Source organism: Ranitomeya variabilis, chromosome 2, assembly GCF_051348905.1.
Source record: "Ranitomeya variabilis isolate aRanVar5 chromosome 2, aRanVar5.hap1, whole genome shotgun sequence".
In the NCBI taxonomy this organism is placed as follows: Eukaryota; Metazoa; Chordata; class Amphibia; order Anura; family Dendrobatidae; genus Ranitomeya; species Ranitomeya variabilis.
This window is the reverse complement of record NC_135233.1, coordinates 749,301,992-749,318,385: the sequence shown is the minus strand read 5'-3', so window position 1 is coordinate 749,318,385 and position 16,394 is coordinate 749,301,992. Positions and strand designations below refer to the sequence as shown.

Genomic DNA, 16,394 nt, shown 5'->3' with positions numbered 1-16,394 from the left:
AGGTAAACACTGTTTGGCGCCAAACCAACACAGCTCATCACCCCAAGAACACCATCCCCACAGTGAAACATGGTGGTGGCAGCATCATGCTGTGAGAATGCATTTCAGCAGCAGGGACGGGGAAAATGGTCTGAGTCAAAGGGAAGAAGGTTGGTGTGAAATACATGGATATTCTTTAGCAAAACCTGTTTCAGTCTCTCAGTGATGTGAGACTAGAACTGAGGTTCACCTTCTAACAAAACAATTACCCAAAGCATACTGCTAAAGCAACACTTGGTGGATTAAGGGGAAATGTGTAAATGTTTTGGAGTGGCCTAGTCAAAGCCCAGACCTTAATCGAATTGAGAATCCATGGTCAGACTTGAAGATTGCTGTTCACTAGAGGAAACCATCTAACTTGAAAGAGACGGAGCAGTTTTGCCTTGAGGAATGGGCAAAAATCAAAGTGGCAAAATGTGGAGAGATCAGAGACTTATCAAAAGCAATTTACAACTGTAATTGCCACAAAGGAGGCTCTCCAAACTACGGATTTTAGGGGGGTGAATACTTATGCACACTGAAGTTTTCAGTTATTTTGTATTTTGTCCTATTTGTTGTTTGCGTCATAATAAAAAGAAAACCAAATGTTCACAGATGTAGGCATGTTCCTTACATGAACTGATGCAAACCTTAAAAAAAAACTATGAAATTCCAGTGTTCAAAAAAATGCCACTGCCACAAAGTACTTTCGTAAGCCACTGTGTATATACAGTTGGGAAAATAAGTAATTGATAAACTGCCGATTTTTCAAGTTTTCCCACCTACAAAGAATGGAGAGGTTTGTTATCACCTTGACCCGTAGAAACACCAGATGTGAGTGAAACGGACATAATCCACAAGCTCTCCTGCACCCTCCTGCATACCGCACAAATGTCTCGAAGATTTGAGAAATAAAGGGCTTTCTCTGTTTAAAGGACTGTCGAGTGTGTCTCTGCTTCTTTAAAAGACTGTTTTGATACAGGACAATGCTAGGCCTCATGTGGCTGAAGTATGTCAGCTGTTCCTACATGATGAAGGCATTGATGCTATGGACTGGCCTGCCTGTTCTCCAGACCTGAATCCAATCTAGCACATCTCGAACATCATGTCTCTTTGCATCCACCAACGCTACGTTGCACCACAGACTGTCCAGGAGTTGACTGATGCGTTAATCCAGGTCTTGGAGGAGAGTCCTAAGGAGACCATCCGCCGCTTCATTAGGACCGTGTCCAGGAATTGTAGGGAGGTTATACAGTCACTTGTAGACCACACACACTACTGAGCATCATCTCCTTGTCTTGAGGCATTTCCACTGAAGTTGGATCAGGCTGTAATTTGATTTTCCCGTTTCATTTGGAGCATCATTATATATATATATATATATATATATATATATATATATATATATATATATATAGATAGATAGAGAGAGAGATAGGTATATTGACAGGATGACTATCGCCGAATGTGAGGGGAGATATGAGTCGCAAAGATTATCTTGTGTGATGTGAAAGAAATAAGTTTTTCTCCAGCATAATAGGAGCTGAGAGCAAGTCAGTCGTTCCTAGGAACTGGCTTTCATGTGAGTAGGTAAGAGATGGGTGGGACGCCTGCTCACCATACCTCCACCTCAAGGGTTTGGCTGGGAAATTAAATGTCCAGCCAGTGTTTTTTTGTATGTCTGTGTGTAGTGTGGAGGAAGGAAGCCTCCAGACTGCAAGCTCCTGCGAGAGCTATCATATGTGTTGTCCCAGAAGTACTGGGAAGGACTTTATATGAACTTTTTACTTTTATTTAAGCCAGAAAAACTGTTTTCTGTTACCAGTTTGAGTTTTTTGTTTAAGACGCAATAAACCACCGAGAGACTTTAACCAAATGTGTTCCTGTATGCACCTCGAGGAGCAGCTAAGTGAGCCAACCACAAGTTGTGTTTCGGATGCGGGCAACATTCCAGGAACACGGGTAGCAGCGGTGGATAAACCATATGTCCTGGGTGAAGGCGGCTACATGAATGGAACAAGTCGGACAAAATGAAGGACCTAATCAAGCACCTGATACTAAGCCAACAGCAGCAGCACCAGGTACAGCAGGAGACAAATAAACTTCTAATACAACAAATTCAACAACAACAAAGGCAGGAGGAACTCCTGGTGGGAGATGTCCTCAACAGAGAAACCGCCCCTCCCCCACATCAAGGTGATGACTTGTGTGTCGGGAAAGCGATAAGACGAGCCATGCAAAAGATGACCCCAAGGGATGATGTGGAGGCATTTTTGACTGTGTTCGAGCGGGTGGCGGAGCGTGAGAAGCTACCGCCAGAGCAGTGGGCAGTGCCCCAGAAGGCCTATTATAAATTGGCATTACAGGAAGCACAGGAATATGCCAAGATGAAAACAGAGATATTGGCAAGCCCAGGGGTCACTACTATGTCTGTCAGAGCCCAAAGGGTTCATCACTGCGCGTATTATGGTGATAAACCTCCCAGCTCGCAAATATTTGACTTATTGGATTTAGTTCAGAAATGGTTGCAGCCGGAGTCCTTCACTCCAGCCCAGATGGTAAAGCGGGTGGTCATGGACAGGTTTATTCACTCCCTCCCCAAGCCGGTGCAGACCTTGGTTGCCCATGATGACCACTGGAATGCGAAAGACCTGGTGGTCCTTGTAGAAAGGTACCAGGTGGTCGAGAGGTCCCTAAGTAAACCAGGTGGTGATACATCCCTATATTGGGGTACCAAGCAGGAACCAGAGTCCCAAAAGAGGGGTAACAGAGCCACCACTGGGGGGGAACCAGAGGTCCCAAGGAGCCACTGAGGGGCTGCCAAAGGCTGCTTGTAAAGACCTGATCTGCTGGCGGTGTAACGGTTCTGGACACATAGCAGCCTTTTGTCCTATGTCTGCCGAGCAGATGGATTGTAGCCTAGGCAAACGGTGCTCATATTATGCCTATCCCGCCTGCAGTGTGGACTATCAGCCCGGAGAGGGGCCGCAGTCATGCCCTGTGATCATAAACGGAGTACTGGTGCCAGGACTCATTGACTCCGGGAGTTTGATGACCCTGATAAGAGCCACGCTTCCCCACCAGTTGATCCCAGAGAAGCGTGTGGGTGTCCGCTGTATCCACGGGGATGCCAAAGACTACCCTGTTGCCAAAGTGCTGATAAAAACGAGCCGTGGTACGGTGTTCCATGAGGTCAGGGTAGTCAGAGACTTGATATACCCCGTGATTCTCGGGCGGGACTTCAGCCTGTTCTGGGACTTGTGGGGAAAGGCAGGGGTGCCAAGTGACACAGGCAGGAGCCAGCACAACCCTGATGATTCCCTGTCGCAGTCTGAGGTGGAGGAATTCCCCTTGTGTATCCTAGCTGGTGATGAGGATGAAACGGTGACCAGTTAGGCCGAGGTTTTTGAAATGGGAGTCGCTGGGGAAAATTTTTGGACTGCTCAAATGCGGGATCTTACCCTAAGGGCCTTTGGAAATGTGTCTGTGAGTGACAGGGTTGCTTAAGAACCAGGAGCGGACACCAGGAACCCACACTTTGGAGTCAATAGCGAATTGTTGTATTGAGTGACTACACTGAGGGGAGGTGAATTAGTGGAGCAGCAGTTGGATCCAGGGGCATACTGACGGAGGGTTCTAGACATGGCCCGTTAGCATGTTTTGGGGGGACATCTGGGAGAGAAATACTTCACTGTCTCTAACAATTTCAAGGGTGCCAACACTTTCAGGAATGGCTGTATCTACACATATACACAAACACACACATATATATATATATATCTTTCCGTACCTAGATTCAACAGGGAATGGTTCATACAGGAACTTCTTGTAGAAATCTTTCTTTATATCATGGACTAGGATGACAGCTTTTCCTTGATCATCAAACTGAGGTCTCCCGGCTCGGCCCATCATCTGCAGCACATCTAATAACAAAGCAATACCGAACCTGTAAATGTGACTGTAACATATATCAATTATAAGAACTATACAACTAAACTCACACATATCTGAATCAATCAGTATTGCCTTTAGCTGTGACTTATAATGAACTAGGGCAATGCTGGCAATATAAATTTAAGGGAATGTCAGTCAGTTTGAAAGACACTGCAGAGGTAGTGTAAGATAACATAATTCATCAATATGATGTTCTCACATGTTTGTATCACATAGAAAGGTAACTTGGCTACATGTTCCACTCAATATTATGTCAGATTGTGTATGATCTGTATGTAAGAAACAATGCATATATTTAAAGGGAGTGTTTCGGCATAAACTGACATTTCAAACCCAGCAACGCTGGCGTGGACAAACATGTAAGTTTGCCCTCCCACCAACTGCTTCTCATCTATCTCCACCAACGTCTGGCTCCTACAAAGACAGAGCTGTCAATCAAGGAAGAGGAGGGTGGAGATGGGTGCAAAACAAGCAAGTGAGAAAGTGCATTGAGCACTTGTGCTTGGTTTGTTTACTCATTTTATGCAGACAGACTCCCTTTAACTTAGCAATATGTGGCACGACTACCATTATTTGTAATAACATAAAAGTGCCTACATACAGCCAGACCAGTATATCTCCTGTACCATTATTTAGGGCGAGGAGCCCCAATGTAATTTTGCAGTTATGCCTTTTACAATACCTGTGATCGGATAATCCACATATCTTCTTGTTTTACCATCATAGAATTCAGTGCCCTTCACGATAACCAGGTGAGCTGGGAAATTAACACCCCATGCCAATGTACTGGTTGCAATAAGAACCTGTGATATATGGAAGCACAATGTAAGAAAAATATATGCTTACTATCAAGTCAATGACAGGCCAATGTCTGGAAGTGACATACCTGGATCTTGCAATTCACAAACAGCTCCTCTACTGTTTTACGATCCCTTTCATGTAAGCCGGCATGATGCATTCCAATTCCAAACGCAAGCGTGAGCTTCAAGTTGGAATCCCTCAGCGTGGCAATGATATCATCCATCTGTGCCAAACACAGGAGAAGTGGGCACAGGTTTAGATTGTGATGGGAAAAATCATCCATCCCACACTATTTATCAAAATCACATTCTTATCTTATACCATGCTCTTCACGTGGTCTCTAAGCAGACATAAGGGTTAACAGGACTGGATTAAAACATTGCTACAAGGGTAAAGATATGTGCAAAACCACGTGTCAGGCTTTATATATACTGATATCATTGGCTCTTTTGATTAGACTCATGAGGAATAGCACTGATCCATTTTCTGCTAACTCTTCATTTCCCAACACAATCCAGCACAGCAGACTCTGCTACTGGGGAACCATGGAACCCCGAGAGACAACAAATCTAACAATATTATATGTTTGGTTGCCGGTTGGATGTGACTTTTCATCGATATACACGTCACCTCACATGAGACTTGCATGTGACCTGGCAGATTTTTACTGAAACTGCTGCATTACAGCAAGTGGAACAAATGTTTTTTGTTGCTTTTTTTCTGTTACCAATGTTCCCTTTATCTGCTGAAGAGCCCTTTACACAAACAATGTTACTAAAGCCAGTGAAGAACATACTTACTCTACAGTATCAGAAAAGATGTGAACAGTTTCCTTGCTGTGATTACTATTACTTTCCAAAACAAAAAAAGGAACATAAAGCGGTGACAGTTTTCCTGCAATATTATTTTCTATACAGTAGAAGGGGTGTGCCCCGATACGCTGTATCAAGGTGGTTGTGTTACATGGTGAAACTTTCTCTGCTACCTTCAGCACCCACCAATGCTACAGTCACGGAGTGGATGAGGATCTTCTATAACACTCAGTTATTACTGCCTGATCAGGGTGAATATCTTGTTTCTTTTTTATGCACTTTATATTACGTTTTCGTTTGGAACATGGGTATAACACATAATATTGGAGGAAAAATTCCACCACTTGGGGTTAATTTCTTTGTTTTGGATGTTGTAATGGAGGATTTGGAGATATTCTTGCATACCGTGTCGGACTGGGGTGCCAAGGGCCCACCAGTAATATTGACTTTGGGAGGGTGGCATTTCTCACCTGCATACAAATATTACACTACCCTCATTCACAAATGTACCTATATTGCTATATAATAATAAAATAGGTGGTTTGGTTAATAAATGATGCTTTTTTCTGTACAGTGAATGAAGTGAATTATGCCAAGTACTGCCCATATAGTGTTGTTGGGTGCCCAGATCTGCACAGGGGCCCACCGGGAAATTCCCCTGCTCCCCTCTGGGCCAGTCCAAGCCTGCTTGCATACACATAGCGGATTCCATTTTAGTACAGAGAGTGTTTGAATATTTCTTGGAAATTACTATTACTTTACCAAATATTAATGTTAAGACAACTCTTCTATTGGTTCTGATAGACATATGTGGCATTGAGGTGAGAGTTGTAGAAATGTTACATCAATTCTTAAGCTGATCAATTTCACCATGATCAATCAGAGGTTCAATGCTCTTCACCAATGGGACATATAACATTGCAAGAAGCATTCATACTGTACATTGCAGAGTGAGATTACTTTAGTAACACAAATAATAATAAACACATTGTCTGGTTGTCTGATTAAGGCTGGTGCTTGATGGTAATTTTGGAATCAATGTAGGTTGCTTTATGCAGATACAACATTGCTCCAAATGTAGGTGAGTGGGGTCACGAAATGACTTTTGGTATGGTGACCTATTCACCTTTATTAATCTACAATGGAGCAACTGCACAGAACAATCTTAGGCCACATGACGTGTGTTTGGGCCAAACTTGCTGTTTAACTCCAGACTTAAAATATCATATATTTTTTTAAATCAGATTTTTTTCTGTTGTAATACACACAGGGTTTCAATTTCAATTTTGAATACAATGAAGTAAGTGCAACATAAAACCGAGCATAAGGAAAAAAAACCAAATCACATCAAGCAGATAGAGCATGATAACCAGAAAACAAGGAAATATTTAAAGATTGCATTGCAGTGGAACCCACCATTCCACCATTACAAAGCCTATTTCCACCACAGACAAATGTAGCAGTCTGGCACATATCCCCACCATGCAAAATAGTACAATGACACATCCTGAAGAATGGCAGGTACATAAAGAGACAATGAGGATAATAACACAGAAACCATCATATTTCAGTAGTGTCAGATCTATGCACCAGGGAAGCAAAGATCACAAGTGACAATCTCTCCCTTAAAAAGAATATCAGGGGCACACCAGAGGTATTCAACCTTTAAAATTTGTTCAATGCATTCTTTCTTTTGGAATACTCCGTTCTCTCATCTAATGACACTGTTCATTTTGTTTAGAAATTCAGCAAATGTAGGAGGAGGTCTGGCCTCTAAACAGTGGAGAGCCAGTATTTAACGAGCCTGTAATAGGATACAAGAAAGAAGTTCCTACAGGGAAGTCTGCATCTGTCCCGTTATCAAGCACCCCAAAATACATGTCTTGGGAGCAATTAATAAACCGAAAAAGAAATGGACACCAAAGCTAAAAAATCACAATTTTATTGAAAAAAGATACATAAATACAAAAATCAATATTAGAATAAAGCCGATGCAATGGACAAACGAAAGGCAACACTAGTGCCACGTACGAATAAATGCAGCTAAGGAGCAACACAAGTTGGTGTATGCTAATACCACAAGGGTATACAAAGAGTAATAAATACACAAGGTAAGTAATAATAGTATTTAAATATACGTGGTAACATACAACCAACCAAACATCAAATAGCAATAAAAAAATATATATATATTGCTCACTGATAATAAGCAAGTGCAAAAAGACAAAAAAATGTGCACATAGGTCAAAATATGAATAAAGTGCCTGATGCAAAATACAGTACAGAAATAGAGTCCTATATATTCATATAACTACCAGCACATATGTGTATATAGATCTAATGACAATAGAAAAATTGCTCACTGAAAATAAGCGGATGCAGGGGGATAACAAGTGTGCACTAGGGTCAGAGTATGGATAAAGGGCCTGATGCAAGATACAATATGAGGATAACGTCCTATATATTCATATTGCTTTCTGCACATGTGTGCACATATATCAGGAGTATAACCCATAAGCATACAAAGATAACGGCCATACCATACTCACTCAATAGATGATGGTGGTGTATACACACTCAGAATCCCACCCTGTGGCCGTACATGGAAGGAGGAGCCCCGACGGCCCCCGAGGAAGCAGCATTTGCGAAACGCGCGTTATCCCCCTGCATCCGCTTATTTTCAGTGAGCAATTTTTCTATTGTCATTAGATCTATATACACATATGTGCTGGTAGTTATATGAATATATAGGACTCTATTTCTGTACTGTATTTTGCATCAGGCACTTTATTCATATTTTGACCTATGTGCACATTTTTTTGTCTTTTTGCACTTGCTTATTATCAGTGAGCAATATATATATATTTTTTTATTGCTATTTGATGTTTGGTTGGTTGTATGTTACCACGTATATATAAATACTATTATTACTTACCTTGTGTATTTATTACTCTTTGTATACCCTTGTGGTATTAGCATACACCAACTTGTGTTGCTCCTTAGCTGCATTTATTCGTACGTGGCACTAGTGTTGCCTTTCGTTTGTCCATTGCATGCATTGTTTGGTTGGTTGTATGTTACCACGTATATTTAAATACTATTATTACTTACCTTGTGTATTTATTACTCTTTGTATACCCTTGTGGTATTAGCATACACCAACTTGTGTTGCTCCTTAGCTGCATTTATTCGTACGTGGCACTAGTGTTGCCTTTCGTTTGTCCATTGCATCAGCTTTATTCTAATATTGATTTTTGTATTTATGTATCTTTTTTCAATAAAATTGTGATTTTTTAGCTTTGGTGTCCATTTCTTTTTCGGTTTATTAGATGTCTAAAGATTGCGGAGCATTTACTTTGAGTGCCCTCTTGTTAGGTTTATATGTCTTGGGAGCAGCCTGCAGCCTAACAGCATATACTCCTTCAATAAGGGATAATATTGTTTCAACAGGCCCCAGGTCAAGCATGATATCTGCATATGACATCAAGGACACAATGAGTCTGAGCAGACAGCCCAGCTATGAAGCAAGCTAGATGTTCTATATATCCCATGTAGTAGATACAATTAAGAAAGCCACTGAGACTCATACAAGAGTTTAGGAGGTTGTTGGCATACTGAAATGTATGTTCAGTAAATGCACTCAATACTTGGCCGGGGCTCCTTTTGCATCAATTACTGCATCAATGCGGTGTGGCATGCTGTTATTTTCAATAGAACTTAGTTTTTCCTGTCGGCCATTTTGCTTTTGTCCTGCTGTATCTACCTTGGCCTTAACCAGCATGGAGTTCTCAGTTTCTATGTTTCCGCCCTGTTCTCTGCCACTTGCCCTTTTAAGCAGCATCAGCTGTTTAATCAGTGCTTCAGAATCAAGTCTGCAGTTTACCTGTCATCTTGCTAATGGAAGTCTTGGACTTGTTATCCTAACCACCTTGTACTTCAGATCCTTGGACATGTGTGGACTCAGGAATCCCTCAGCTTACCATCAACATTGGCAATGGAAGTAGAGAGAGATTTTAACCTGCTTCTGTGACTAGATGGATTTAAGGTTTATTCCTGCCTGTCTTGTCTCCTGCCTGCACCTGTGTTAACCCTTACCTGTATGAAGTAATACAAGAACTACTTAAACAAGCCTGTGTCTTCTGTGCTTCCTCGCACCCAAGCACAAGACTCTATACAGATTGTATTTTATATTTGACACAGCCTTTGGCAATGCTGAGGTGCTATGGAAGCCCAGTTTGCTTTGATAGCAGCCTTTAACTGGTCTGCATTGTTGGGTCTGGTGTCTCTCATCTTCCTCTTGACAATACCTCATAATTTCTCTATGGGGTTAAGGTCAGGTGAGTTTGCTGACCAATCAAGTACAGTGACACTGTTGTTTTTAAACCAGGTGTTGGTACTTTCGGCAGTGTGGACAGGTGACAAGACCTGCTGGAGAATGAAATTTCCAACTCCAAATAGCTTGTTGGTAGAGGGAAGCATGAAGTGCTTTAAAATTTCCTGGTAGACAGCTGCGCTGACTTTTGTCTTGATAAAACACAATGGACCTACATTAGCAGATGACATGGCTCCCCAAAATATCAATGATTGTGGAAACTTCACACTAGACCTCAAGCAGCTTGGATTGTGTGCCTCTCCACTCTTCCTCCAGACTCTGGGAACTTGATTTCCACATGAAATGTAAAATTTACTTTAATATGAAAACACCACCTTGGACCACTGGGCAACAGTCCAGTTCTTATTCTCCTTGGCCCAGGAAAGACGCTTCTGGCGTTGTCTATTGGTCATGAGTGGCTTGACACAAGAAATGTGACACTTGTCGCCCATGTCCTGGATACATCTATGTGGTGGCTCTTGAAGCAATGACTCCAGCAGCAGTCCACTCCTTGTGAATCTCCCCCAAATTTTTGAATGGCCATTTCTTAACAATCCTTTCAAGGCTGCTGTTATCCCAGTTACCTTTGCACCTTTTTCTACCACACTTTTCCTCTCCACTTAACTTTCCATTAATATGCTTGTATACAGCACTTTGTGAACAGCCAGCTACTTTAGCACTGACCTATTGTGGCTTACCCTCCTCGTTGAGTGTGTCAATGACTGCTTTTTGGACATCTGTCAAGTCAGCAGTCTTCCCCATGATTGTGTAGCCTACTGAAACAGACTGAGGGACCTTTTTAAACACTTGAGAAGCCTTTGTAGGTGTTTTTAGTTAATGATTGTAATTTACTGAGCTAATGACTTTTGGATTTTCATTGGATGCAAGCCATAATCATCAACATTAACTGAAATAAACACTTGAAATAGATCACTCTGTTTGTAATGACTGTATATGATATATGAGTTTCACTTTTTGTATTGAAGAACTGAAATAAATTAACTTTTTGATGATATTCTAATTTTGTGAGAAGCACTTGTAGGCTGTTGTTATTTTATTTGGGGGAAATAGTAATTGAGAAGGGCTTGTCCAACTAGTGAACAACCCGTTTAATCTCTGAAATGTATGTTATTCTAATAAATCCTGATGGAAGTGGACCTATTAGACAATCATATAAGAATAGATGAGGCTTGTTCCTGTGATAACAGTTTGTGCCAGAAGAATGGAAAGCAATTTGGAGTAAAGCAGATAAAACATCTGCATGCTCATTCTACACAGAAAACCAATATAAGCTTTCAATACTCCAGGTTAATTCCATAAATTAAACCAATTTCTCTCAAAAATGTGCTGCAGATGGCACCTCCCCTAGTTTTTATGGTCATGCTTTCTGATTAAAAATTGTAAGACAGAGATGCCGTAGCTACTTTTGGATGTAGTGGGCTCTTGTTTTTCCATAAAACCTAAATTCTATTTAATCAACAATGCAAGAATAACTGGGCCGTAAGATATTTTAAACTATTGTTGCATATTAGTATGGTGGCAAGGCAGCTAAGAAATGGACAAAGCGAACGGATCCTTCCCTCATAAAAATATACATCCACACAGAATGTAAGAGTCAAGGAATATTTTACTGCATTTCAGGGTTATCACAAGTGGATTGCCTTAATGCAATATGGAACTTGTGGGATGTTTATTGGATTTTGTAGGGCAACAAATGGGCCATCCTGTGGTTTAAATGGGGAATGTCAAATAATGAAAAATTAGAGCTTAAATTCACATTGATTAATATTGCTCTTACCATATGGATTAAAACATCACCTTCTGATTTATCTATCCCCACCCATATACCGTCATCTACTAGTTTTATATCATGGACAAATGGTATTATATTGTGCATGCTGTGCATAATGTATATTATCCTGTATGTTTGTATTACAAAGATCAACCATTACACTATTTCCTCTAAAGGTTTATTTTCTTATGTTTGCTCTTTCACGACATGAGGTCCAATATAATGTATGTTTTTATACATCATCTTTTCTGGTGTTCTTATTACACTATGAGAAATATTTGAAAAATACAGTTACATAAAAATAGTCTGTTGAAACAATATTTCTGATTTTCTTTGCTAACACAAGGGCAAAGACATATTGTTTCTTATTTTTTAATATATTATAATGTTAAGATCAAATAGTTTACAAGGGTGATGACAGAGAAGACCAAAAAAAATTTTTTTACCTTCTTGTTAGCTTGAATACATGCTAAAACACATGGTCTAAACCTTAAACCATAACTCCTATATGACAAAATAAAGCAAAGTCAACACAATGTATCGCCTTTCTCTACTATTATGCAATATACCAAATAAAAACAAAACACCCTAATAGCATTGGTGTTAATAACATTCAATCAATTTTGTGAAGTATTTTGAGAAGTATTTTTGTTTAGAAGAAGTGTTCCAAATACTTCTCTCTTTTTCACTTAGCTTCCTCCAAAAATGGCGCAATACAATTGATAAATTTCCCTTACAGAATCTCGACAACATCTACTAAACCACGGCCAAAGAAATCTTTATTTGGTTTGCTCCTTCTTTTTCTTTAAAATTTACAGCATTTGTTATGTGCAAAAAAAAAAATAACAACAACGACTTTTCTGGATGGAAGGCTCGCACAGGGGGTGCAAATAAAACAATTTAAGATTTTTCAAGCTTAGTGCCTGAGAGCTTGCATTTCATTTTCCCCCACAATTTTATAGCAATACAGCAACACCATTTTTCATTTCATACTCCGCTCAGATATATTGTTTCTATAACAAATTAATAGTGAATCTCTTTTTTTTCCCCTGGCTTGCTGCCTAGCATGGGTTTGATGCCCCGTGGTGCAGTTAGTCATGTTCTGCTAAGCAAAGTAATTTAGCTGGGAAAAGGATAGAGCCCTTTGCAGGAGAATGTACTAATATACTGTGAGGCTAGCAGCTGGAAGTCCTGGTCACTTCTCACTGACCTCCCTCTAACTTTCACATAAATCACTTCAGCAAACAAAACTATTTTACCTATTGGCACAAAGCTCAGGGCTTACATTTCTGGTGATGAATCCGTTTTACAATGACGGCTTTTTGTTCTGTGATGCCCTTTTCCTGCTGCAAATGTTTTGTCGGTTTTATCATTTCTATTATACATAAATATAAAATATTGTTTCACCTTCACTTTGATCATGTACTCATTTACATCTTTATCAACAGGTGTGAGACAAGAATTTATTGAACGCATTTCTAATAAATGTATAGAATGTATTTATCGGTCGAGATTTCCCAATATGTGGTGGACTAATAACTACTTCTTATTATATGAATTACCATACTTGTTCCCTCTACTATATGGCCTCATTCTTACCCAAGAAGGCTGGGTGGACCACATCCCATGGCCATACGCGAGAGATTTAGATGATCATTTTAACTCTCTGCGGACAACTCACCCCTTTTTGGGACATGAACAAGAACAAGAGTGACAGGAGCAGGAAGATATCTGCTAAAATGGTCATCTGCTGTTGGATGTTCGATAACTGCCCAGACCACGCCACAGACTATATCAATTATCAATCGGTGATTTGCTGTTCTAACCTATAATTTAAAACATGGCAACATCAGGATACTTTTGGCAGCTTTGAAGTACATTTCAAGCTATTTATTAAGAGGGAAATCCACCCTAAAGTTATCTTTCAGCACATCATTTGAAGAGGACAGTCTATAGCCTCCCATACACATTAGTTTAATGTTGGTTGAACCCGCCGATAACAGGTCAGCCAACAGTGTGTTGCCGGTGAAGTTATAAATGTGGCAAGTCTAATTTTGAACTGGCAATCCTATTGCTTTCCTTATGATAAGCCACTAACAGACATGTTTCATAGAGAACACAGGAAGGAACGCTCCTGTATACGGGAGAGATAGCCAAGATAACTGCTGACTGTACGATAAAAAAACTGTCGTTCAGCAGATAGCATATAATGAGCATTTATGAATTTGGACTGCCACCTATTTTCCAAATTATAGTGCAGTAAAACATTTGCTTGCAGCACCCAGATTACGATCACAGCACTCCACATCCTAAACAAAAGGCCAATTACTAGGACCTTGCTGTCAATGTTGTCTTAGATATTTCCAATAAATTAAATAACGTACATGCTGATAAACAGTGAAGGAACATTCATAACTATTGGCCCCTATAATCAAGCTGGGAATCATCCCTATAATCAAGATGGCATGGGATTCATTGTTATCGGCAGCACACTCTCTGGTGTAAACAGGGAATAAGCTGCTGACTACATGATGCTGAATGGTGACAAGGCTATCGTATTAATGATTGTTTCCATCAGTTTTCGTTAGATTGTGCCAAAATCAGTGTGTCTATCTGTACCTTTCTGGTTTAATGGCTGCACAGAGCGTTACTTGCCTTGTTTTGGAAAGTTAGTCACAAACTTCACTGATGTAATTGTCGACAGAACACTACAGTAGGTACGTAAAGTATTCAGACCCCTTGAAATTTTTCACTCTTTGATTCATTGCAGTCATTTGGTAAATTTTAAAAACTTCATTTTTTTATCATTAATATACACTCTGCACCCCATATTGACTGAAAAAAAACCAAATGTAGTAATTTTTGCTAATTTATTAAAAAAGAAGAACTGAAATATCACATGGTCATAAGTATTCAGACCCTTTGCTCAGTATTGAGTAGTAGCACCCTTTTGAGCTAGTACAGCCATGAGTCTTCTTGGGAATGATGCAACAAGTTTTTCACACCTGGATTTGGAGATCCTCTGCCATTCTTCCTTGCAGATCCTCTCCAGTTCCGTCAGGATGGATAGTGAATGTTGGTGGACAGCCATTTTCAGGTCTCTCCAGAGATGCTCAATTGGGTTTACGTCAGGGCTCCGGCTGGGCCAGTCAAGATTGGTCACAAAGTTATTCTGAAGCCACTCCTTTGTTATTTTAGCTGTGTGCTTTAGGTCATTTTCTTGTTGGAAGGTGAACCTTCGGCCAAGTCTGAGGTCCAGAGCACTCTAGAAGAGGTTTTCATCCAGAATATCTCTGTACCTGGCTGCATTCATGTTTCCTTCAATGGCAACCAATCGTCCTGTCCCTGAAACTGAAAAACACCCCCACATAATGATGCTGCCACCACGTTTCACTGTTGGGATTGTATTGGGCAGGTGACGAGCAGTGCCTTGTTTTCTCCACACATACCACTTAAAATTATCATCAAAAAGGTCTAGCTTCATCTCATCAGACCAGAGAATCTTATTTCTCATAGTCTGGGAGACCTTCATGTGTTTTTTTAGCTAACTCTATCCAGGCTTTCATATGTCTTGCACTGAGGAGAGGCTTCTGTCAGGCCACTCTGTCATAAAGGCCTGACTCGTGGAGGGCTGCACTGATAGTTCACTTTGTGGAAGTTTCTCCATATCCCTACTGCATTTCTGGAGCTCAGCCACAGTGATCTTGGGGGTCTTCCTTACCTCTCTCACCAAACCTCTTCTCCCACGATTGCTCATTTTGGCTGGATGGCCAGGTCTAGGAAGACTCCTGGTGGTCCCACACTTCTTTCATTTAAGGATTATGGAGGCCACTGTGCTCTTAGGAACCTTGAGTACTGCAGAAATTATGTTGTAACCTTGGCCAGATCTGTGCCTTGCCACAATTCTGTCTCTGAGCTCCTTGGCCAGTTCCTTTGACCTCATGATTCTCATTTGGTCTGACATGCACTGTGAGCTGTGAGGTCTTATAAAGACATCTGTGTGCCTTTCCAAATCCAGTACTATCAGTTTAATTAAACCCAGCTGGACTCCAATAAAGGAGTAGAACCATCTCAAGGAGGATGACAAGGAAATGGACAGCATGCGACTTAATCATGAGTGTCTGACCAAAGGGTCTATATACTTATGACCATGTGATATTTCAGTTTTTCTTTTTTTAATAAATCTGCAAAAATGTCTACATTTCTTTTTTTTTTCAGTCAAGATGGGGTGCAGAGTATACATTAATGAGAAAAAAATGAACTTTTTTTAATTTACCATATGGCTGCAATGAAGCAAAGAGTGAAAAATTTAAATGGGTCTGAATTCTTTCTGTACCCACTGTAATATGTAATTTCTTCGTATCTTGTTGCCTCACTGGCGATTAACCCCTTACCGACCTCCGCCGTACTATTACTGCAGAGATCCGTACCACCGCTTTGATGCGGGCTGCGGCGGTGAGCCCGCATCAAAGCCAGGACATGTCAGCTGTTTTGAACAGCTGACAAGTGCCCGCAATAGCGGTGGGTGGAATCACGATTCACCAGCCGTTATTAGCTAGTTAAATGCCGCTGTCAAACGCTGACAGCGGCATTTAACTACCGCTTCCTGCCATCGGGCCGGAAATGAGCGCATTGCTGACCCCCG

The 16,394-nt window shown here is 40.7% G+C and overlaps 1 protein-coding gene across 2 annotated transcripts in view; it reads right to left on the bottom strand.

Annotated features, from left to right (window-relative positions):
- Positions 1 to 16,394, bottom strand: part of ASCC3 (activating signal cointegrator 1 complex subunit 3) — an 824,578-nt gene that overhangs the window by 105,512 nt on the left and 702,672 nt on the right. For both annotated transcript variants that reach the window (XM_077289659.1, XM_077289660.1), the window contains exons 31-33: positions 4,859 to 4,996; positions 4,655 to 4,775; positions 3,809 to 3,941 (exon numbers count right to left, since the gene is read on the bottom strand). In XM_077289659.1, the coding sequence (XP_077145774.1) occupies positions 3,809 to 3,941; positions 4,655 to 4,775; positions 4,859 to 4,996 (392 nt within the window). The remainder of the gene's footprint in view (positions 1 to 3,808; positions 3,942 to 4,654; positions 4,776 to 4,858; positions 4,997 to 16,394) is intronic.